This window comes from Alosa pseudoharengus, unplaced genomic scaffold (assembly GCF_046254945.1).
Source record: "Alosa pseudoharengus isolate Yale_2024_CS ecotype anadromous, Long Island Sound unplaced genomic scaffold, YU_APseudo_1.1 YU_APseudo_1.1_scf_10, whole genome shotgun sequence".
NCBI lineage: Eukaryota > Metazoa > Chordata > Actinopteri > Clupeiformes > Clupeidae > Alosa > Alosa pseudoharengus.
Genome location: NW_027468565.1, coordinates 38,357,724 through 38,381,829, shown reverse-complemented (window position 1 = coordinate 38,381,829; position 24,106 = coordinate 38,357,724). Strand labels below are relative to the sequence as shown.

At 48.4% G+C, this 24,106-nt stretch overlaps 1 protein-coding gene across 1 annotated transcript; it reads right to left on the bottom strand.

Moving 5' to 3' along the window:
- Window positions 1-574: 574 nt before the first annotated feature.
- On the bottom strand, window positions 575-23,650 carry tead4 (TEA domain transcription factor 4). Its single transcript, XM_076302414.1, has 11 exons — window positions 23,592-23,650; window positions 13,291-13,355; window positions 12,020-12,082; window positions 10,060-10,194; window positions 9,873-9,916; window positions 8,725-8,786; window positions 8,308-8,438; window positions 7,943-8,116; window positions 4,007-4,147; window positions 3,377-3,529; window positions 575-1,658 (listed from the first exon to the last, which is right to left on the bottom strand). Exons 1-11 carry the CDS (start codon window positions 23,596-23,598, stop codon window positions 1,545-1,547), a joined length of 1,089 nt encoding a protein of 362 aa, XP_076158529.1. The 5' UTR covers window positions 23,599-23,650; the 3' UTR covers window positions 575-1,544.
- Window positions 23,651-24,106: the final 456 nt, after the last annotated feature.

The following is a 24,106-nucleotide window of genomic DNA, read 5'->3' as shown; positions in this document are numbered from 1 at the left end:
AGACTATGGAAAGTGGTTTTAAGGCCATTTATCAAACTGATGATTGCCAGAGACCTGTGGTGGCTGATGTATGTGGGAGTCAGTGAAAGTTGTGTCAAAAGCTCTCTGTTAAAGCACACACAAATAATATGGGGGATAGTTGCAATAACTCACTATAAAACGGCAAGTCCCTGTTAAAAGCAATACCCAAAATTTGATTTTTGCTTTAAAGAACTATCTTAACTGGGCATTCCAGTAATTTGCCAGATGTAGGCTATGCATATTTCTATGCAAGTAGTTCTAGAGCAGACTATCGTGCTAGAATATATCACCACTAGATGGCACTATTTGTCTATTAAAACATCATTGTGCTGCCACTGCCTTATCACATCAAACTTCATGGTTTGTTGTCATCAGTTAAAAACATGCCTCCATATTTATGCCAACTGTACAATGAATTGTTCGGTTCAGTTTATCTTATGTAAAGGTAAAATTAATGAGAAAAGTACAGATAAATAAAATCAAGAAAGGAAATCCAGTATCAACTAATGATATGTACATTTTCAGTTTTATTTTCACCTTTCATTTTCACAGACCTATGAAGATACAATTCCAGCATTCTCTTCAACATTCTCCTACATTTCCAAGAGAATTCCATTCTGGTTCAAGTTAGCACAGTTTAACGTAAGTGAGTTGCGCTCATGTTCGTCCAACAATACTAAAGATAAATATTATTTAACATATGAAAATCAAACAGGATGAAGATACATACATAATACACAATCTTTTCATTATCATTTTTTTGCGTCCTCCGTTACCGTACGGCCTCAATAAGGCAGATCAGAAAATGGTAGAACGCCACAAAATACTGACGACACAGAAACCAAACACACAGGCACTGCCCACTCCACTTCACTTCCCTCCAACCTTTTCAGTTCTCTGGCTGGCGAGTCTCTTTGGAACTATTTCCATGAGCCTCTTGCTGAAACCTGTCACTAGGTGTTGCTAGAACCCATGTTAGTCCACGCAGCTGTGTGTGAAAAAATGAATAGGAAAACACAAACACGCTCTAGCAACACAGGATCGGGGAAGAGGAGAGGGGGTAGTATCATGCAACATCTCAAGGTGTGGCTCCTGCAGTAAAAAATGAAAAACAAAAACAAACAAACAAACAGAAAAAGAACCCAAGTGGGGATCCATCGCTACGTCTCTTATTTGTATTCCCCCGCACAGCGACGATGTGGTAGACCTCACTCCTGCTGCTCAGGTGCCCAAAGCGGATCCACATCCACATCCACATCATGTCTACCGGTCTCTCTGTTCGCCCGTTAGCCTCATCCACCCTGGATGGTCTGGCCTGGACAGACAGCTTGAGACGGCCCCAGTGTTAGCTTGTCTCCGACTTGAGATGAGCAGGATATCGATCGCAGTCCAGTGGTGAGGAGGAGAGATGGTGTTGAAAGGGGAGGTTGTGGTGGTTTGATGGGTTTGGAGGTTCACTGGTTGTGGTAGTTTTTTGTCGGTAGTGGTAAAAGGTTTGAAAGGGAGGCCTCCCTCCTTGGCTCTCAATCTTTGATCAGCCTGTAGATGTGATGCTGGGCCCCATGCTCGCTGGTGGACACCTCGAACACGTACGCCACGCATAGCAGCGTCTCCAGTGTATCCCTGTTTGTCACCACCTAGAGAGAAGGACGGGGGAGGAGAGGGGGGGTAGAGAGAGAGAGAGAGAGAGAGAGAGAGAAAGAGATGACATTTCATCACATCTTCATTAATACAAGGTACTCCCATGGAAAATGTGACCAGGGCGACTTCATAAAAACTGCAGTATGAACATTCATTAAATCTCATTAAACAACTCAAAGGCATTAATAATCTTTCAGATAATCTACTGTATAGAAAGCGTGTCACTAGCTCCAATCATAACATTCTTCACATCCCCTCCATAGAATACGGAGAACACTGTAAAACAGAAAACATCTTTGATGGCTCTAAAATATATTAGACACAGTAAATATGTGTTATTTCAGATGGCAGGAGTGTGCATAGGGTTTCCTTTAGTTTAGTTAATGTGATAAGCTATGCATTGCACTTGGCAATGGCATAACCAGCTCACAACACAATTAGCCTCTATATATCTTTTCCAATCTACACATATTACAGTTATTGTTCGAAGCATGAATGGCCCATTGGTTTCATATGAAATACCATCAATAATACAAGAATATCTTTCACCAGACTCTCTCTTTCTCTCTCTCTCTCTCTCTCTCTCTCTCTCTCTCTCTCTCTCTCTCTCTCTCTCTCTCTATGTGTGTCCATGTGTCGCGGCTAATATGAAGTAAATCACCCTATTGAGAGCACATGTCTTCCAGTGAGTGGGCCCTTATGGCCTGCTGGCTATTGTCTACTGAGGGGGCTCAATACCAGCTTTGTCCCTCGGCCCCAGCCAACACGTACTAGTGTGGAGAGAAAACACCAGCGCTACAGTCCTCGACAGGACGACGGCCTGTTACCGCGGAGACACTATTATGTGCATTCACCGCCATGGCCCATTTAAGAGTCACCAGACTCACAGTGATGGGGCTATGTGTGTGGGCAGCACACTGGCGTACATGGGGAGGGTAGATTCACCAGGAAGGGTTTTTGTGACCGTGAAAAGCTAGCTCTGCATTTTCACACCAAATGTAACACACACACACACACACAACACACACACACACAGTGAGTAACGTTGGCATTTTAAACTAATATCAACTTCATGGGAGTTCCATAAAAATGAGGTCACACAAGACCATATTTCATATCCATGAAAACTAAGCCAGTGAGCGAGCCATAGAGCCATGTCGAATCTAAGTTCAGCATTGGATGACGCAGACTCAGAGCTGGCATGGGAACTATCATGTTTGTACTGTTGGTCAGTCTAAAATGTGTGAAAGGTGTAAAATTACTCATAACCGTAATTTGAAACGCTGGGACATGTACTATATATCCCTGCTGTTAAGCACCACAGTGAAGTGGCATTTTCCTTTTTATCAAAATGTTAATGACCACACAGTTTAATTCATATTCCATGATTTAGATTTTGGTCTTGTATGATGTATGATAACGTATGATGGTGTTCAATTAGAATCGATGCATTACATGTGGCTGACACCTTTTAATCAAAGCAACTTCCAACAAGGGAAACAATCAATGTAGAGTGCAATAAGGACAAGTTAGTGCAGCAGTGAGTGCTACTTCCGTACAGTCAAGTGTCTAGTCAGGTGCCATACGTGCTAGAATTAGCAAGTCTAGTTGTTGGTAGTGCTACCAGTGGAGATACTCTCTGAAGAGCTGGGTCTTTAAGAGTTTTTGAAGGTAGATGTGTGTGTGCTTTTGAGAGCTGGGATCAGATGTTTACCTGCAGGATGGTGAAGTTCTCCAGTACACTGTTCATCATATATTTTTCTGGGAGGTGTTTGAGCTTGTGGATAAAGTTGATCATGTACTCGCACAGTGGTGAGCGATGAATTCTAAACACATAGCGGCCATTCTCAAAGCGTGCATACTCCGTCTGGTGAGAAGAAGAAAGAGAGAAAATGGAGAGGGGGAGAATGGGGGGGGGGGCAAAAAGTTTAACAAATCATCAAAAAATGCATCAATTTCAACATGCATCTTGAGTATGTCCAGTAGCATGCTACATAATGCAATTCAATTGCAATTTCAGTCTATGTGAATACAAAGTGGCATCTGTCAGCAAAATGTGAAATATGCACCTTTAGAGCAGTCACCAGAATACATACCATTTTACATTGGTATACAAATGTCCAAGTGTTGTGGTCTTTCATGAAACATAATGCACAAACTGCCATATGTGTTATAGTATATAACCGCATTGTATCAGGTGTCTAAACTCATAAGTGACAGTAAGGGCTACTAACAGACACTAATGACCACATATATTTCATGATTAGGCCACATCTCATAGGAAGACGTTAAGGGAATGCCTCAAGCTGTTCTCCTGTATCCCCATCTCTCTTCATCTTCTCACCTCCACTTTCTCCACCACCTGCTTGCCGAAGGAGCAGACCTTGGTGGAGGAGGTGATGATCATGTTGTCAGAGCTCTCGTACTGGCTGGACACGCCATAGAAATAGTTGCTGTCGTCCTGGAGGTTGATGCTTAGGTCCGCCTGGACGAGGAACAGGACGTAACATTAGAGCTGACTAAAGGTAATGTTAGAGTTACCTATCTGCAGAATCATCTTACACGCCATCTCACATACATCCCTGTATAGGAACAGCCAGTTAGTCGTTTTTTTTTGTTTCCCTTACGTAGATATTCTCAATTGTTTACACCAGGAACAAATGTTATTTGTCTCAAGACCCTAAAAATATGTTGTGAGGTAAAATATCAAATGACCTTTTACTGCTTTAATACCTTAAAGGCAGTACACCATAGCAACAGAATGAAGCAGGCGTGACACTTGCAGCGTAGGACGTATATTCATAATGACATATTGTTTGCGCAGACGTCTCTATGTCTATGTAGTAGCCGGGGAGGAGAGCTAAAGAGGAGCGACACAGGGCACAGCCTCCCCCAGCCTCATTTAGCATTACGCGGGTCAGTGCAACCCCTTGATGCACAGCATTTGGGAACAAGAGCTGGCCTTTTCTTTCCGTGGTGAGTCAACACGAGGCATGGAGTGTGTCGCAGAACACAGAGTCCAATGAGCCGCTCGTGGCTTTAGCACCAGCACATGGGCACACGCGCGCGCAGCGTCGGGGCTTTCTGTGAGGGCCGCCGAGCTCAACACAGGCCACGGCCAGCGCTCCGCAAAGCCTGGAAACTAGCACTGGCCCGCGGCGTGTTGACTTAGCTTAGCCCGCCAATCCGGCCCTGGCATTCCCAAGATGCTCAGCACCAGGCAGGTGGTTTTATGTGTGTGTGTGTGTCCCAAGATGCTCGGCACCAGGCAGGTGGTTTTATGTGTGTGTGTGTCCCAAGATGCTCGGCACCAGGCAGGTGGTTTTATGTGTGTGTGTGTGTGTGTGTGTCCCAAGATGCTCGGCACCAGGCAGGTGGTTTTATGTGTGTGTGTGTGTGTGTGTCCCAAGATGCTCGGCACCAGGCAGGTGGTTTTATGTGTGTATGTGTGTGTGTGTCCCAAGATGCTCGGCACCAGGCAGGTGGTTTTATGTGTGTATGTGTGTGTGTGTCCCAAGATGCTCGGCACCAGGCAGGTGGTTTTATGTGTGTGTATGTGTGTGTGTGTCCCAAGATGCTCGGCACCAGGCAGGTGGTTTTAGCAGCAGGGCCCCGAGGCGCCTCAGAGAGGCCGGCGGTGGAACCGCATCTTTTTGCCTTGTTTTCTCTGGGTGGACACACGGCTGCGCCATTTCGCCCTCCTCCTCCTCCTCCTCCTCCTCCTCCACCTCTTCCTCCACCTCCTCTTTCTTCACCTCCTCCTCCTCCTCCTCCACCTCCTCCTCCACCTCTTCCTCCTCCACCTCCTCCTCCTCCACCTCCTCCTCCTCTTCCTCCACCTCCTCCACCTCCACCTCCACCTCATCCTCCACCTCCTCCTCCTCCTCCGCCGATGCTGCTGTCGCCGTAATTGAGGTCTATGCGTCACACCCCCTTTGTTGATGGCCCTGGTAAATAAGCGAAACTGCCCATGGTGCCTCCTATGTTCCCTACATCTTCTACAGCCGTCACCAGCGCACACTCTCCCCCTGCTCTCCTCCCAGCGCACACTCTCCTCCTGCTCTCCCCCTGCTCTCCTCCTGCTCTCCTCCTGCTCTCCTCCTGCTCTCCCCCTGCTCTCCTCCTGCTCTCCCCCTGCTCTCCTCCTGCTCTCCTCCTGCTCTCCCCCTGCTCTCCTCCTGCTCTCCCCCTGCTCTCCTCCTGCTCTCCTCCTGCTCTCCCCCTGCTCTCCCCCTGCTCTCCCCCTGCTCTCCTCCTGCTCTCCCCCTGCTCTCCTCCTGCTCTCCCCCTGCTCTCCTCCTGCTCTCCTCCACCTCTTCCTCCTCCACCTCCTCCTCCTCCACCTCCTCCTGCTCTCCTCCCAGCCTTGCCTCCCGCCACGCCTCTTTCTTTTCTCTCATAATTCCCTCATTTGTCTTCATTTCGGCCAGTGGGCCTGCGCTCTCCGAACTCTGCGGCCCCGACTCACCGCGCCTTAACGGCCTGCGAGGGAATTCATCCAATTACAATCAACATCCCGCCACGCCGGCAAATTGCATTACGGCACACCCGGCTGCTGTGTAACAATTTAGCAAAGGCGGCTCAAATCAGATTGGGCCGGCACTTCAAAGGCGCGAGACGATCCGTTAGGACAGGCCTGCAGGCGCTGTGTGGACAGGCAGCCTTGGCCCTGGCGCGCTAAAATTCAATATGGAGCACCATAGCTTTGGAGCAGGGCCGCTAGCGTTAGTCAGCGTTGCCATGTCAACCAAAGCCTGAGGGGGAAAGGGCACACTCAAAGGTGAACACTATCGAAGTCATGACCTGCTTCCCTGCCTGACTTTTTGGGGTGTTATTGTTTGTAAACAACGATTATGAATACCACACTTCTGTACATACTCCTCAATGTGCATGCATACAAAAAGATAGGAACATGCAGAGACACTTTCAGACGCATTCAGAGGCTTGGTGTCCTCTTAATGACCAAAAAACACCTGAGGTGTGTGGAACAGTATCATAAGCTTGCTGTAAGCATGATAAATCCCAACACCTTTTATTAAGGCTGAACCAGGGCGGGAGGAATCATAAACACTGTGCCTTACAGCCATATCGTCCTGCACCATTCTCATTTTCCTTGGTGTCATAAGAGAGAAGGGCACTGTCCCTCTGTTGATGTATGGCTGTTTTGTCTACACTCTTCTTTTTCACTTCTCTCTCTCTCTCTCTCTCTCTCTCTCTCTCTCTCTCGCTCGTTTTCCTTCATGACATTCCTGTGTTTAAATTCATCAGTTGCTGTCAGTGCCTGAGGCCTAGATAATGAATCAAATAACTGTTGCTCACCTAAGTCCCACAGGGGTAAATTGTGCTACACTGGGGACCATGTGACGCACGCGCACACACACACACACACACACACACACACACACACACACACACACACACACACACACACACACACACACACACACACACACACACACATGGTGCACAAACACAGAACCTATGGTTGAGGACATGACAGTACACTAATATGACAGGAAAAACAGTTGTTGCAGTGGAAACAAATCAAATACATATTTCTGAAGCATAGTTCTGAAACTGAAACTGCACACAGCAGTGAGACCAAGATCTGCAGGTATAGGAAAAGGTCAACAGAGAGGCTAACTGCAGACTAAACACCCCCCTCCTTTTCCTGTGCTCTCTCTCCCTCCCTCTCTCTCTCTTTCTCTCTCTCTCTGTCTCACTCTCTCAGAGGAGACTCTATAAATAAGTGGTTGTGTGTGTTGTGCAGAGGGGGTGGGTTCAGCCTAATAGCACTAGGGTGACAGGTGCCCAAGCTCAGATGTCTGTTCTGAAAGAGCAGCTTTGCCACTCTCCAACTCAACCCCCCCCCCCCCCCCCCCCACACACACACACACACACATACACACACATACACACAAACACACACACACACTGAATGACTCTAGATTACTCACTATAGCAAAGCTAGCTTCTATAGTTTTTGTCTTAACAATTCATTTTAATAAATGAAATAAAGTGACTTCATATTGGCTAGAATTGTATTCATCATATTAGACATTTTTGTGGAAAATCCATATTGCGTAATTCAAATGAAAAAAAAAAAAACAGCACATGTCTCAGCTTCTTTCTGGGGCCAGTGTCAAGTTTTAAATCTTCAAAATTAAAGTGTCCACATGGCAGCAGACCTCATATTTCTCTCCAAAGTGATCTGGTATGACCAGAGGCATCACTAGAGGGCTAAGCAGCTAAATTACCAGATGAAGTGTGGAAGACTTACCCAGAACTTGACCAGGAAAAAGGCACTGCCCGGTCCTTTCTCAAACAGCTCCTTCAGGCCTCCCTTCTTCTCTGGGAACTTGTCGTATATCTGCCGGATGTCCACCGCCTCCAGGTAGGGGTCGCTGAAGGTGGGGTTGGACTGACCGATGTGCACAAACAGATGCTTGTTGAACTGGGGAGAGGATATAAAAATCAACCAAACACGTTACAAGTTGCACCCTGATGTTACACTTTGGGATCCAAACTTTTTTAAAGCACCTTGCTAATGATTTTTTGGGTGACATTTTCAAAGGTTGCTGTGTTTTGGGATGAGATGGCAGTTAGAGTCTGGACAGAGAAGATGGACGGTGAGGGACAACTCACGGTCTCAGAGTCCTGCGGCTGCTCCAGGAAGGCGGAGAACTCCAGCATGCGGAGTTTGGAGCTGGCAATGCTCCGGCCCTGCCAGGGGGGAGCGCTAGGGGACATGGTCAACCCCGCTGTGCTCTCATAACCTGGCCAGAGACACACACACACACACACACAAACACTCCCTCAGTCAAGAGTATCAGCTCTTGCAGTGCAGAGGCATCCATGGAGAATAGACAGCATTTCTGTGAGTGTGTGTTCTGGGTTTCGTGACTAGGGAGGGACACACACTTGTAGAACACATCAGACAAAAAATATTTACACGGTCAGTTGTCCATGCTTGTCACACACCAGTGTAGTGTTGTCCAACTCCACTCCTGAAGCAGGATAGGCACATATAGAAACGGCTTGTTGTCACACAGATGAGCGTACCTGTTATGGGTGGAGGGCCGGAGGCCTGCATTGCGTAGCTCTGCTGGGCAAAGGGCTTGATGCTGCATGGGGACAAGAGCAGTCGAGTATAAGTAAGTATAAGTATACTGTAAGTATGTATATATATAAGTATATATACTCTTTTGATCCCGTGAGGGAAATTTGGTCTCTGCATTTAACCCAATCCGTGAATTAGTGAATCACACTCGGCACACAGTGAACACACAGTGAGGTGAAGCACACACTAATCCCGGCGCAGTGAGCTGCCTGCAACAACAGCGGCGCTCGGGGAGCAGTGAGGGGTTAGGTGCCTTGCTCAAGGGCACTTCAGCCATGCCTACTGATCAGGGTTCGAACCGGCAACCCTCCGGTTACAGGTCCGAAGCGCTAACCAGTGGACCCCGAGTGAATGACGGTCAGCGGTCCATCTCATTACCAGTCCACACGTAATGAATCAAACAACACCGGACATCCAACGACCCATGGCCGGAGGTGGCCCGTAGCACATGCCAGGGCCAGACTGTTTTTACAGCGTTTGATTATATCACATTTAATGTACGTCTGGGGACGGACGGTGATTAATCGCTCTGCACGGCTGCTAATAGCAAAGTCTAAATTTAGGGCTGATGAGGAAACCTTATCTAGGGGTACAAAAGCTGTGAATTTCTTCCTGGCGACTCGACTTTGGCTGCAAAGCCCCGTTTGTTTGGCGGCGGTTCAGTGGTGAGACGATCGACCCACGCGTAAAGCTCCGCGCCCAGACGCGCTCACGGTCAGGGAAAGACCAGACAAGGTGTCCAGACAAAAACAAAGACGTTGACCCGCTAGGGCACACAGACACGAGATACTGATACACACACACACACACACACAGACACGAGATACTGACACACACACACACACACACACACACACACACACACACACACACACACACACACACACACACACACACACACACACACACACACACACACAGACACGAGATACTGATACACACACACACACACACACACACACACACACACACACAGACAAACGTATACACATACACATGCACAATCAAATATATATATACGATATACATATACACACAAACAGACAGATACACACACATACACACAGAGAAACGTAGAAGATGGACTTACTCTTCAGGGCCAGCAGGCTGTCCCGGAAGCGCACCATGCCAAAACTGCAACACAAAACAACAAAAGAACAACTGTTGAGTTTTACACATCCCCTATTAATACACATACAAGTGGACATGGTTCCCATTTCTGCATCAGGTTAACTGTGGCCAGCTCTGGATCAGCTCGCTCTCTCTCTCTCACTCACCCCGCCAGCCGTGGGGTACGTTGGCCGGGGAAGACCCTGCAGCACCATCTTGTTCTGAAAGGCAGTAGGGGAGATTATCTGAGCGGATGACATGCTGGCCATGCTCTGGAGCGCCTTGTCTTTGGCTGCCTGGTCCTGCATGGACAGGAGACACAGGGGTTAAAGCAACACTCCCTGATAGAGTTAGAACCAAAGATACTAGAACAGAGCAACACTCCCTGATAGAGTTAAAACCAAAGATTCTAGAACAGAGCAACACTCCCTGATAGAATTAGAACCAAAGATTCTAGAACAGAGCAACACTCCCTGATAGAATTAGAACCAAAGATTCTAGAACAGAGCAACACTCCCTGATGGAGTTAAAACTAACACAGGCCTACCAGCTTATGTTCCAGGATCTAAATGGGATACATCCTCTCAGAGAGATCGCTGCAATGTGGAGATTTAGTAATAAGAGAACACCTGGAATTGTAAGGCAGGGTTGTTAGGTACCGTATTTTCCGGACTATAAGTCGCACCGGAGTAGAAGTCGCACCAGTCAAAAAATGTGTCATGAAGAGGAAAAAAACCTATATATAAATATATAAATATATGTTGCACCTGAGTCGCAGGACCAGCCAAACTATGAAAAAAAGTGTGACTTATAGTCCGGAAAATACGATACATCAACAAATCTAAAAGACATTTGGGTTTTTTTGTATGGGGAAAAACAGCTCAGCCCCTTCTGATAGGGTGGCCAGGGCCTTTCAATCAAACATCAAGGGAATGTGACAAGAAAGAGAGAACCCTAATGCTACCACCACCGTCTCTGCAGAGGCAGAGGTGGCGCTACGCAAGCCTGGTCCCAGCCAGCGTGTTGCTGCTCCCTGCGCAGGGCCCCGGGGAGGGGCGCACAGAGAGGTTTATGGCCCTGGCAGAGTGAGGGGGGTGCTGACAAGCCGCCTGTGTCTCTCCTGGAGGTCATGCCGGGAACCAGCGGCCGACTTCAACCCAGAGGAACATGAGACCTGGCCAGTTAGCATCCAAGCCCGACAGAGACAGAAGGAGAGAGAGAGAGAGAGAGAGAGAGAGGCAGCTCGTAAAACACTATGGTGCTTCACTCTGCCTAGCTAACCTATTCATGTGCCTCTGGTTGACAGCAGAGAGTGGTTAAGGGAGTAAGGGGACCATCCTGCGGGTGTGTCGCCTCTCCTCTCCTCACCTCACCACTGACCAGGGGCCTTCAGAGGAGGTGGAGGACAGCCAGCGCACCCTCCTCTTCTTTTTCTTCTTCCGAGAAATGGGCTAGTGCATCTAGCCATGTTCTCAATTACAAGGAATACATATTTTAAAAAGGCCTGCTGTCAAGAGGCGGCCATCCCTGCGAGCTGCCGCTTTGAACCCCAGGGCAGCTGAGCCCAGCCGACGTGACTGCCAGGGCAGCTGAGCCCAGCCGACGTGACTGCCGCTCGACCTCTGCGCAGAGAAAGTCAAGCGTCAAGCGATGAAAACACTAACTGTGGCTAGAGGTGCACGCAACGTGAGACGCGGGTAAAAGCCACAGATATTAACACCTCCGCTGATACGCTCCTCATATGCGCTTGGTGGGGCACAAATGACCCTGTGTTTCCGCACAAATACGAGAAGTGACATTATGCACACCTTCCATAACTGGCATAACATGATATTGTACTCGGACGAATTACAGTATTACTCTGACATCGAAGAGCATGACTCCTATACACCTCATCTCACCTCCACTGCAATACAGCTACCACCACACAATGTGTTCTCTCTGCCTTGCATTATCCAAAACGTTAAGCTGAGGAGGGGGGGGCATCAGGGCGTGTGAAAGAGCACAAGCCTAGTCAGTGGCCACCTCTGCCTCTCAGCCGTGCGGCTCGAGACCCCTGAGGTCAGTGAGAGGTCAGAGGTCAGTGAGAGGTCAGAGGTCAGTGTGGTAAACAGTGGATGACCACACCTTCAGCTTCACCTGGATCTCCCGGGCCTTCCGCCGCGCCAGGACCTGGATGTGACTGGAGACCTGGAGGAGAGACATCAGGCACTGTGAAGCACTGTAAAACACTGTGAAGCACTGTAAAACACTGTGAAGCACTGTGAAGCACTGTAAAACACTGTGAAGCACTGTGAAGCACTGTAAAACACTGTGAAGCACTGTAAAACACTGTGAAGCACTGTGAAGCACTGTAAAGCACTGTAAAACACTGTGAAGCACTGTAAAGCACTGTGAAGCACTGTAAGATACAGTAGTATCAATACAAAGTGGAGGAGAGATATCAGGCACTGTAAAGCACTGTAAGACAGTATCAATACAAAGTGAAAATATCAAGAGGTGCATACATAATTTCAGTACAAGACAACATTTATAAACAAAATCAATTATTTAGGTAGGGAAGTAACTCATGTCAAATGTGCAGGATGAAATGAATAGGCATGCTTTCATGACTATCAGTATCATAGGCCATAATGTCATATTTTGTTAGCGTTTCTCAATATATGACACATGATATCTATAAGATGTGTAATTCTAATAGCGCCACCTTAAATTGTGTTCATGATGTTCTATCTTTAGTATCACTTCGGTATCAATTCGGTAGCAGTGGCAACAGATCCCTCTCTTGTTCTCTCTTTCCCTCGTTCTTTATCACTCCTTCTCTCCTCCAGCATTCTCTCGCAAACATTTTCCTCACCACCCTCACACTCCTGTCATCTCATCTCAGATAAGGGGCTTAGACCCCCAGCTTGTGATGTGGGCCAGACGAGAGCCTGTGGATCAAATGCCAAGGTCCCTACTGGATTCCAAATCCCTGCGCTGGGCCTGCTGCGCTGTGAGGTGCCCTCCGCTGCCCATAACCCGCCATTGGGCCCCCCGCCGCCCGGGGCCTCTAACGAGCAGGGGCTACGTGAGGTGCTGAAGAGCCACACCGACACTCGATCCCTCCAAGCATCTGTGCCCAGGGCCGAGGGTGGTAAATCACCCCGCCACAGCCTCGGTTTCAGCGGGGGGGGGGGGGGGGGGGGGGGGGGGGGGGGGGGGGGGGGGGGGGGGGGGGGGTGGTGGTGGTGACGGACGAGAGAAGTCACCCTCAGCCTTTAGCTCTGCCCTGCTTCCTCTCAAATGCTTGTGTGTGTATGTTGGGAATGGCGGGCGATGCAGAGGTAGCTGGTGTGAGTTTATGTGTGAGAGTGTGTAGGGGGTGTGTGTGCGGGGGGGCTCTGCATCTGTCTCACCTGCTTCCGTGTCCGCGTCTTCCCAGTCCGCAGCTTGATGTATCGCGCTATCAGCTCGTTCCGTCCTGCGGGAGTGAGAGGGGTAAGAAACAACATTACGCAAAGGCAAAGCCCCCACCGCCCAACCCCCACCCAACCCTCCCCTCAACAACCCCCGACACGGAGGTCAAACTCTTCGGACGGCATCACATTTAAGCAGATGCTAATATATCACCTAGCTCATCTGAAAACGCATGTGTCACTGGATCAGTGGCTGGAGTTGAGCTAGTGGTGGCGGGACATGACGACAGAAACACATGCCTGGTCTGGGGCTGGAGCCTGGGGAGCACGGGGTTGTTTGACACGGTGGGAAAATGTTTACTAAGACAACCTCATCACGGCGCTCGGAGATCGGTTAATTGGCTAGGGACATGAGGGCTGTGTGTCAGATGGGTATGTGATGTCCTGAGTGAAAAATAATTCAGGTAAATGAAGGTAAACAACACGTGTGGACCTGAATATGTTCTGCAAGCTGGTTCATGTGTGTGCGTGTGTGTGTGTGTGTGTGTGTGTGGGTGAAAGAGAGAGAGAGTGAGTGTGGTTGCATGTGTTGTACTGTAAGTACATGTGTGTGTAAGTACATGTGTGTGTCTCATTCATACTGGTTGTGTGTGCCTGTGTGTGTGTGTGTGTGTGTGCGTGTGTGTGTGCGTGTTTGTTAGCACCATGTGTGTGATCTGTGAGGGCACTGGCCCAGTGCTGACAGACAGGTCACAGTGGCGGAGCAGGTGAAGGAGGCCAGGTCATGCGATCCAGGGGGAGGACCGAGGGCTCGGAGAGACTCCCAGCTCGGTGTGGACAGTGGGGGCAGGCGAGGGGGAAGCGCTGGTGAAACACAGGAGTGGCCTGCAGCTGGTGTGTGTGTCAATGTTTATAGAATATGCCTCTTTACGACCGCAGTAAATCTTCAGCTTGTTCCATTGTAATCCATATAGCCTCTCTTTCTTTCATTCATTCATTCATTAGTTTGTCCATCCATGTGTGTGTGTATGTGTGTGTGTGTGTGTGTTTGTGTTTGTGTGTGTGTGTGTGTGTGTGTATCTGTGTGTATGGACGGCACGAAGGCCCTATCATGGCAAAGTCAAACTGGTGGTGTGTTGCTAAAATGTCTTGACATAGTGATGCCCCTTGCTTAGCCTCAGGGGCAGCCTTGCCCCACCTCCTCTCCTCCGTTGCCAACTGGGGGGAAGAAACCTGAGTCTAGGGTGGCCTGCCAGGCAATAAAAGTGATCAGATTCGGTGTGGAATGCCAAACATCGTTTCTCAAAGGCATTGCTGCAAGAGTATTGGGTTCTGCGAGATGATGTTTGTTCAGACCTAACTTTCCACAAATCAATCTTCAGCAGCAACAACAACAAAGGTGAAAAGCCTGGACCGGATAGCTGCTGAAATATAGCCGTAGCAGACTTAGCCCAAATCATAAAGTACACCATATAGCCGTAGCAGACTTAGCCCAAATCATAAAGTACACCATATAAAGATAAAGTCGCTGCATTTAAAGCCAAGCTTGATTTGTGGGGACGACGAGTGGACCAGATAAGTTCCAAACAGTATTGGGGGTTTTGGGAGAGACTGAGGCAGGGCCCTTTCTCTCGCAGCTGGTGCGCGATCACCTTGTTGCGCTTTCAAATGAGTTTGAGCGTTACTTCCCATCCTCCAAAGATCCACGGCAAACCAATGAGTGGGTCCGCAACCCATTTGTCAATATCCCGAATAGTCCTAACTTGTCAGCGCAGGAGGAAGAGCAGTTGATCGAAATTGCAAATGACGGTGGTCTTAAGAGTGTGTATAAGGAAACCTCTCTGGCGGGTTTTTGGATCAAAACCAAAGCAGAATATCCCGAGATAGCCGTAAAAGCGCTGAAAACGTTTCCCACCACGTATCTATGCGAGGCCGGGTTTTCGGCAATGACTGCAACTAAGACCAAATTGCGCAATCGACTGGACATTTCAAACACACTGAGGGTGTCACTGTCTTCCATCACCCCCAGATGGAAGCTTCTTGTTGTAGGGCAGCCATCACCAAATGGCGGACCGCGGTCCGAGTCCGGACCGTGACGTGATCCTATCCGGACCCAGACCATAATAGCCTAATTTAGATTTTCACGTAAGATTTCAAAGCTGAGCTAAATGTTTCGTTGGTTAGAATAACAGCATTTACTTCAGAAACCATAATTTCGCTTGCTGCTACTCAGCCAGTAAAATCTGTGAATTCTGATAAAGTCGAGTCAGTGAGTAAAGTAGCCTACTATGGAGAAGAGACTGATAGCCTGAAACGAGCGAGGAGAGGAGACGGGACGATAAACAATTAGATGGATAACGATAAGTAAGTTATTTTCAAATCATCGATTGCTCAAAGAGGAGAAAGCTAGACAGCGAGAACAGAGCTTTATATAACGATACGGGGGCAATACCACGCAAAACTGTCACATCCGTAACGCCAACTAAATATGGATGTGACAGTTTTGCGCGGAATTGCCCTGGACCTCTTCTATATATTCTGAGACAGGCGATTTTAAGCGCCAATTTGAAGCACCTCTACTAGACAAAGCATAGGCTATTTGAGCAAGCATAGGGTAGGCTAGGCCCATTCAACAGTGAACTGAGACCACAGAATATTTTACGATTTAAGAAGGCAATATGATTGAAGGCAATCTAGTTAAGGCTACATGCATTCTGCCCAACATATTCCTGGGTTTCCAGGATTTCGGGTCAACATAAAAAAAACTAAAACTATTAAATTAAACTTGCTGATTAATGGGTTCAAGGAACCAGCTGTTGAATATCCATCCTTGTCTCAGCTCAAATTTTATTTTAAGTGCACGTTAAGATCTTAAAAATAGCCAAGGCTACTCAGTTTTTCTCCCCAATTAGGCTACTCTTATCTTGCCTTATTTCTCCTCATTTCGAATATTGCCTTTTAGGCTACTTATTTTATTTCACATTAAACATTAGGCCTAGGCCTACAATCTTCTATTTCTTAAATTTCCCCTTGGGGATCAATAAAGTATCTATCTATCTATCTATCTACAACTAGGCTCCATCCATCCATCCTAATATTACATACATACATAGCCTAAACACACGTCAAACATTATGATGCTCCGGACCTTTGCTTAAGGAAATTTTCTGTAACTGGACCTCGCTGAAGATTAATTGAATACCCCTGTTGTAGGGAAACAAGCAGGGCTCCCACTGATTATATTCGTAATGCACGTTTAGTTCCCATGTTTTGTTCCCATATTTTGTTAAGCATGTTCACACTTATAGATGTAGCTTCAAGTTGTTCAATATTCATAGTTCATATTGTTCAATTTTCACTTCTTCAAGTTCACGTTTTTCACAAGAGATCGTTACCTTCACTGTTCATACATAACTAAAGCTAGTTCTTTTCAAGTAATGCATGCACAACACATATGGAACATGGAAACCCCCCCCCCCCCCGCCGGTCCGTGAAAAAAAAATAGGAATCAAACCGGTCCATGGTACATAAAAGGTTGGGGACCCCTGACGTACACCATATAGCCGTAGCAGACTTAGCCCAAATCATAAAGTACACCATAAGGACAATAAACACAAAAAAATGAGTAATTCAAAGTCATGCACTATCTCACCCAAAGCTTTGTGGCTCTCCTGTATGGCATCCTTGTGTACGCCTCTATTGGGTCGCAGATGTCTTGTCTACACTGTGCTCTGTGCCCATCCAGGCAATTATTTCACTCCCATTCAATCCCATTATTTCCTCCACCGCTGAAGACTGTTCAAGCGTTCAGTGTTTATCTCAACAGACTTGTCATGTTTGTCAAACATGCATGAGCATTAACTCTACTTTAATCCCTTCAGGGATTAATAAAGAAGTCTCCAGGGTCTCCCTATTCTTGTGATATGGTCCCATGGTGAAAAGTCTGTTTTAGGTTCAAGACAAAAAAAAAAAAAAAGCAAACAAGTTCCTTAATAGCATTTCTTCACTTACTTGAGTCTGATGCTATTAAAAACTTTGATGAATAAGACCAGCCAACAGACAGTTTTAATGGAGGTGCATTCATACCAATGCATTTCACAGTTGGCAGGTGTGCGTGAGGCTATCTCTCAAAAGGAATAAAAATGAACAAATCTGAAGGTACTCAATGATTTGTAAAAGCATTTTTGGGGCTAGCTTAAGACTACTTACTAAACTAAACTAAAACTACTCTGATCTTCAACTTATGTCAGTTTATTTCACTGAGGTCACTTTATACTGACCTGGGCACCTCAACAGAAAGAATGACCCACTTAATCAGCACTGCTGGAATAATGACCACAATGTCAGACAAGATGGCACCTTCCCAAGATGGGGGCGAAAGGAAAGTTAACATTTACTTGCTAACAGTAAACAGACTCATTAATGAACTGTTAAAGAGTCCCTTCTTTATGTGTTTATAACCGGCCTTTTACAGCTCATAGTGGCTTAAAAATACCACACACACACACACACACACACACACACAGATACGAATGCAGTGCTCCCAGTGAGGGGACGGGGAAGGGCGTGGGAGAGGGAGTGAGAGTGTGTGAGAGGGAGAGGTACTGAGAGAGGGCCGGTGGTTAAGGAGTCACACCATGATGAGGTCATGGTGTCCACTGGGACTGATCCAACGGAGTTGGGTCACGGTCACACTCTCCGCTCTGGAATTCTGGGAGCACGGTTCATCTTCGGCCACCTGAGACCCCCTAAACGCCGACTGGCTCGGCATCTCATTGCCACCCCTTCTCTCTCTCTCTCTCTCTCTCTCTCTCTCTCTCTCTCTCTCTCTCTCTCTCTCTCTCTCTCTAGGGGGTTAGAAAGAGGCCTTAGTGGGCAGTGGTGCTGTGTCACGCGAAGGTGCAGCCATTCCCCAGGCCAAGCTGCTCATAAATCTGAGGCTACCCCCCCTCCCTCCGCTACTCTACTCTCTCATCTGGTCATGCTCTCACTTGCCCTACTCTCCTTCTGCACTTCTCCATTGCTCTCCGTCTATCACTATTTAGCTCGTCTTTCAATCACATTTTCTGCATCATATTCATCACTTTCCTGATGCTCCTCCATCCCTCTCTCTATCCTTCTCTCTCTCTCTCTCTCTCTCTCTCTCTCTCTCTCTCTCTCTCTCTCTCTTCCGCTCCCTCTCCCTCTCTCCCCCTCCTCCTCTCCTCCTCTGCACATTCCACACATTCCACAGCTCTGACTCGACTCCTGCATCTGCTTGGTGGGGAAGGGGATGGGGGGGGGGGGGGGGGTTGGGTTGCTCTTCCTAACAGCCTTGGAACAAACAGCGGCATGGCAGCACACAAGCAAACAAACAAACAAACAAACCAACACAAACACAAACACACTCATTCACCTTCCTGAGAAACCAGTCTGGCCATTATCATGGGGTCACGCAGCTATAAGTCAGCAATGCGCTGCATCAGCGCTTCCCTCTTCACAAAACTCCTGCGGTAAGGGGACCAGTAAAACTGTCACTGAAAGAATGACTGTTAAAACCACTTGCGCATTTCTGCTTTGGTCAGACACTCATGGTCATGGACTCAAGACTTGGGCTAGTGCTCCATCTCCGGTGGAACATGAAGATGTCTCCTTCTATCTTCCTCGCTTCTCTCCTCAATATGTTACTGCAATCCTTCCGAGAGTAGTTAGCTCCACACTCCTCTCCTCTCCTCCTCCCTGAACATGGAATCCCGTGGAGACAGGATCTCAACATGGGCCCATGTAATACAAAAAGCCTGTGTGCAATTGTGTAGAGGAGAGGGGGGGAGTTGAGGGATAAGGGGGAGGCAGGAGGGAGGTGGGGGTGGGGGGGTCAGGGCACATCTGTCGGCCATACGGTTTTCTCTTTCTCGCTCTCTGCAGCGCATGCATGCAGTGTTAGCAGTGGAAACACAGAGAGCACAAAGGGCACATTTAGGCAGCAGGAATCTGATGGCTGTGTGCGATTTCCCCTGCCACAGTGAGTTGGGTTTCCTCACAAACCACTTCTCTCTCAGTCCCCCCCTCCACCTCTCTCTCTCTCTCTCTCTCTCTTTCTGTCTCTCTCTCTCTCTCGCACCCTGACACTGTATATTGTTGTGTTACAAGCCTTGAGTTTCCAAGCTTACTGTATGTTAGCTACTTGCTAGGTCCTAGAGCAACTCTTCATGGGACTTATATAAACTATAATTCTGTCCTCCGTCCAATCTGCCGCCTGTAGCTAGCTGATGATATAAAAAGCATCTGCAGAGACCAGACACACGCACAAATAAACATGAGCAAACCTTAAGACGATCATTCACTAAAGGAGGGGCGAAACTGGAGCAGAAATGTTGTTCCTCAAAGTCGCAACACGGATCACATGCAGAAGTGAAGGCGAAGGTTACATGGGTGGGTGCGTGTTTGTGTCTGGGGGGTGGGGTGTGTGGGGGGTGAGGGGTGGCTGTGGATAGCAGGTGGCATCCGTCCACTCATGTGACCTTGCGCCCGCAGGTCCCCAATGTCCTCTAGTGTCACACACGGAGCCCTGGCCTTTGGCACCCCGGACCGGGGACGGCAGCCAGCGCCCCTGAGCCACTGGAGTTGAGTGGCGGGTACTGCTGCAAAACAAACAGCTTTATTAAAAAAAGCCCCCACCGCCACCCCCACCACCACCTCGGCTAGAGCCACTAGCGAACCTCACACCCAAGTGGCAAAGTTAGGACCTCAGTGAGGGCTAACCAACTTTTTCCAGCCACTTTTCAGCCCATAAGTAATGAGCCCTCTGGCAACAGTGTGACCCGAGCCTCTGCGCTAACACACCGCTTTAGCCAAGATGGGCTAACAGCATATCGACAGAGAAGCCACTGCTTCACACAGCTAAGGATCTGTACGGTGAGCTGGTATCAAGTGGCACCTAGCATATCTGTTATGCTAAGAGCACCCGGAATGATTTACATGGCTAGCTAGATTAGCTTGGCTATTTGTCACATTAACAAACCTGGCTGTTCAACTGTAAAAAAAGATGCTAGTCTGAAAAGTGTGTAACAAATGATTAGTGGTTTGCATCAAGTTCTTGCTAAATCCTGATGCGTCTGCAGCATCTCACACCTTGAAGTTGTCTGCTGCCTAGCCTGTTGCCTTCAACAGCTGTGGTGATTTTTCACAATGGGGGCTAGAGTGCTGTGTCACTGCACAACTGACTGGAAGGCAGGAAATGTTTTCCTTGGCAAACTCTGTCGATATTCAGACCGCTACACTAACAAAGCACAACATTATGTATGGCGCTCTCTTAATAAGTGCGCCAATAAGTCAAACAAGGGATGAGCTCAGATGCCTGGGTTTTGCAAAGTATTGTGGGAAAAAATGCCGTGAATGTTGGGGGGGGGGAACCAGCAAGGCAGCTTCCCCCTGAAGAATTTACAGTGATTACAAGGGGATCCCCATGGGGGCATTTACCTGTACAGAAAAAGGCTCATTAAATATCACTCATATTTGGATCTAATGAGACATAATTTAGTAATACCTCAACAAATGAATATATTACTCAATGTCATTTATCACAGATATTGGAAATCAGAGTCAAAACACTCATTTTCCTTCTCGCTGTTTTCTGCTGGACCAAATGACTAAACAGGAATGATGGAGAATGGGCAAGAGCCCCTCTTTGTGTGGATTTATCTCTTAGCGTGTGAGAGCTGACCCTACACTTCTCCAGGGTTACAGTGCTGCAGGTGGGGGTGGAGGTGGAGGTGGGGGTGGGGGGGTGGCAACCTGTGGCGTGCTGACCCTGACCCCCCCAGTGTTAACACTGCTTTAGTCGGAGACTGGGAGATAGCAGGCAACTCACCCCCTCATCTTTGCCCTCCACCCCACACTTGCCACCCCCCCCCCCCACCCCCCACCTCCTGCCTGCTCTGTTCTCATGTCGTAAATCTGCCGTTCGTGCCCAGAGAGAGGGAGAGGGAGTCGTGGTGGTGAGGAAGGGGGGGGGGGTGGAGAGGGGTGGAGGGCCGGAGGGTTGGGTGGGAGCAGCTGGAGGTGAGCTGAAAGGCAGACGGACTTGTTGACTGACGGACAGACAGATGGAGAGAGGGAGTGAGGGAGGGAAGGAGTGAAGAGTGAGCCATGTGCCATGCCGCTAAATCATCACTCTGAACACAGGGAGAGAGAGAGAGAGAGAGTAGAGTGGAGGGTGGGGGCAGCAAGGGGTTTCAGATGGGGGAGAGGGGAAACGGGAGAGAAAGAGAGAGAAAGAGGGGGAGAGAGAGAGGGGGGGAGAGAGAGGGGGGGGAGAGAGAGAAGAGCAGAGCATAAAGATGTACAGAGAAGTGGGACAGGTGCGGAGTATGCATGCAGCCTAGCCTCAGTCCCCTGCACGCCAACCGCAATCCACCACCTACCGCCCTCCACCCGGGCAAGATCCAGCCCCTACCTTGGGTGTTTATTTGTCCCCATCCTCTGCCTCCATAGCTGGAGCTCAAAGGGTAAACGTCTATTCTGGTCTCCGGTTACCGCCGAGCTGCCTTGAACCCCGAGGCTGTGAGCACAGCGCATACCATTCCAGGCGAGCCATGGCGCTCCCCTCCGCTGCTCACCCGCCCCTGACCCCCAAGGGAGGAAGGGGGCACCTCGGTGACCCCCACCCCCAACTCACCCCACCTCCACCAGCACCACCCCTCTCCCGCTGGCAGAATGTGACACCTGCCCCCACCCTCCTCTGCCACCATTAGGCCGGGCTTTATAAGGGGTTTAGAGGCGATCAGAGGCAGTGGGCAACGTCTAGCGCGCGGCGCGATGACAGATCTTGTCTGATAAGACTCATGGACCCATGTATACACGCTGGCTGGCATACACACACATACACACACATACACACACACACACACATACACACACACACACACACACACACACACACACATACACACACACACACACACATACATACACACACACACACACACACACACACACACACAAACTCACACACACATACATACACACACACACACACATACATACACACACACACTCACACACACACACACACACACACACACACACACACACACACACACACACAAACTCACACACACACTTTGACCACATCCTCCTGTTCGGAGCCTCTACAGTTCCTCTCACTTTATCAAACGTTGCCAATCAACAACTCATCTGTTATCAACCATCTGTTGACCGTTCAAGAAGAGGATCCGCCGGACAGGACCAAGACCCACTCCGCAAACCATTACAACGGACAAGGACTCTATTTATAGCCACCGGGCAACAAGAGCCCCCCTATCTCGTATATCAGTGCCACATATGCACTATTGTGGTGACTATACAATAACAGGTGGTGCACTGGACACAAATTATTCCTGCGCAATGGCTTGTTTATTAGATTATGACAGCCAAGGATGGAGGGCAGTATGAAGAAGCATCTGTCGTATCATTTCAGTGTCACTTTTATTCAACTGCGTTTCAGATGCACTGAGTGATAGAATTACAGTTCTGCTGTGGCCTGCATGGAGAACGCATGATGTGAAATAACGGCCACTTCTGGGCAGGTCACATATCCTTGCTGAGGCTGATTGACTGCTAGTGCACAGCCATAAAACAGATACGCATATGTATCAATGTGCAGGGTGCATGATCATGTGTGTGTTTGGATGTAGTGTGGGTAAGTCAAAATGAAGACCAGGTTATTTTAGTTACAGGGCTTAAAGCAGTGCCTGAAATAATCAGATAAACTTTATATATATATATTACTGTATCTATTTTCAATCTGTAAATAGCCTCGTCCACGCCTGAAATCAGGCACATTGCCTGAGAACTTGAACCCTGTAGTTACATGTGTGTTCCAAAGGTACTGAGGTACTACCTCTACCTCTCTACCAGTATGGTGTTCAATGGGTCTATAATTACGTCATAACAAATGTTATAAATGGTTGTGTGCAAGCCATCAATACGTTCAGTCTTTTATAACTATAAGGTCTACTTTTACATTTCTGTAGATGTAAAATTTCATATCAAAATACATAATTAAAACAAGTTCATTTAACACCTGAAAATACCTGTCCTGTTCTTTTTATTATCTACTACTACTATCTATGTTCTTTGCATTCTGTTGATTGACATAAAATATTGCATTCAGGTTTGGTAAGCCTAGGAAGTTGAGGATTGTGGTGGGACTAGGGGTTTGTGTCAAGCACTGCTTGGAGGTAGTATAGAAATAAAGCATATTGTCCCTGTCAGTGCATATCGCCAAATCACAAGATGTAAGGGGGATTGTGGAGGCGTACCGTACATCTTTCCCTCGTCGGAGAGGATGATCTTGCGCCGGCCACAGGGCGGGTAGATGGCCAGGGCTTCCTGGAAGCTCTGCTCGATGTCGGGACTCCACACGCCCTCTGCATCGTTCTCCAGGGGCTTGTCCAGGGGCTCCGACAACTCCTCACTGGTGGCCCCCGGCGAGGGGGCCGGCACCCACTCCGCAGACGTGTTGGCGGCCGTGCGGGGGCGACCTCACCGGGGCTGGGGGGTCGGGAGAGGGAGGGAGAGCAGCAGGGAGGGGAGGGGAGGGAGGGGGGATTAGGGTTGGGATTGGGGTCGGGGTTGAGGTTTGAGAGGGAGACAGAGCTCTGGCTCTGCGCTGGCGGAGGCAGAGGAGGAGAAGAGGGGGGTGGTAGGCCGCTGCCAAGCAGAGCCCAGGGGTGTCTCTCTGGGGGGGAGGGGGGTCACCTGGAGACAGAAAACAGACAGAAGGAAAAGGGAGGTCATAAGCCATCACGGTCCTTATTAGATCGTTATTATCATC

Excerpts from the sequence above, each read along its gene's own strand:
- tead4 (XM_076302414.1), bottom strand. Across the intron at positions 8,787-9,872 it reads CAGCCTGCTGGCCCTGAAGA|CATCAAGCCCTTTGCCCAGC; the intron begins GTAAGTCCATCT and ends GTCCCCATGCAG. Across the intron at positions 3,530-4,006 it reads AGGTGGTGGAGAAAGTGGAG|ACGGAGTATGCACGCTTTGA; the intron begins GTGAGAAGATGA and ends TCTTCTCACCAG.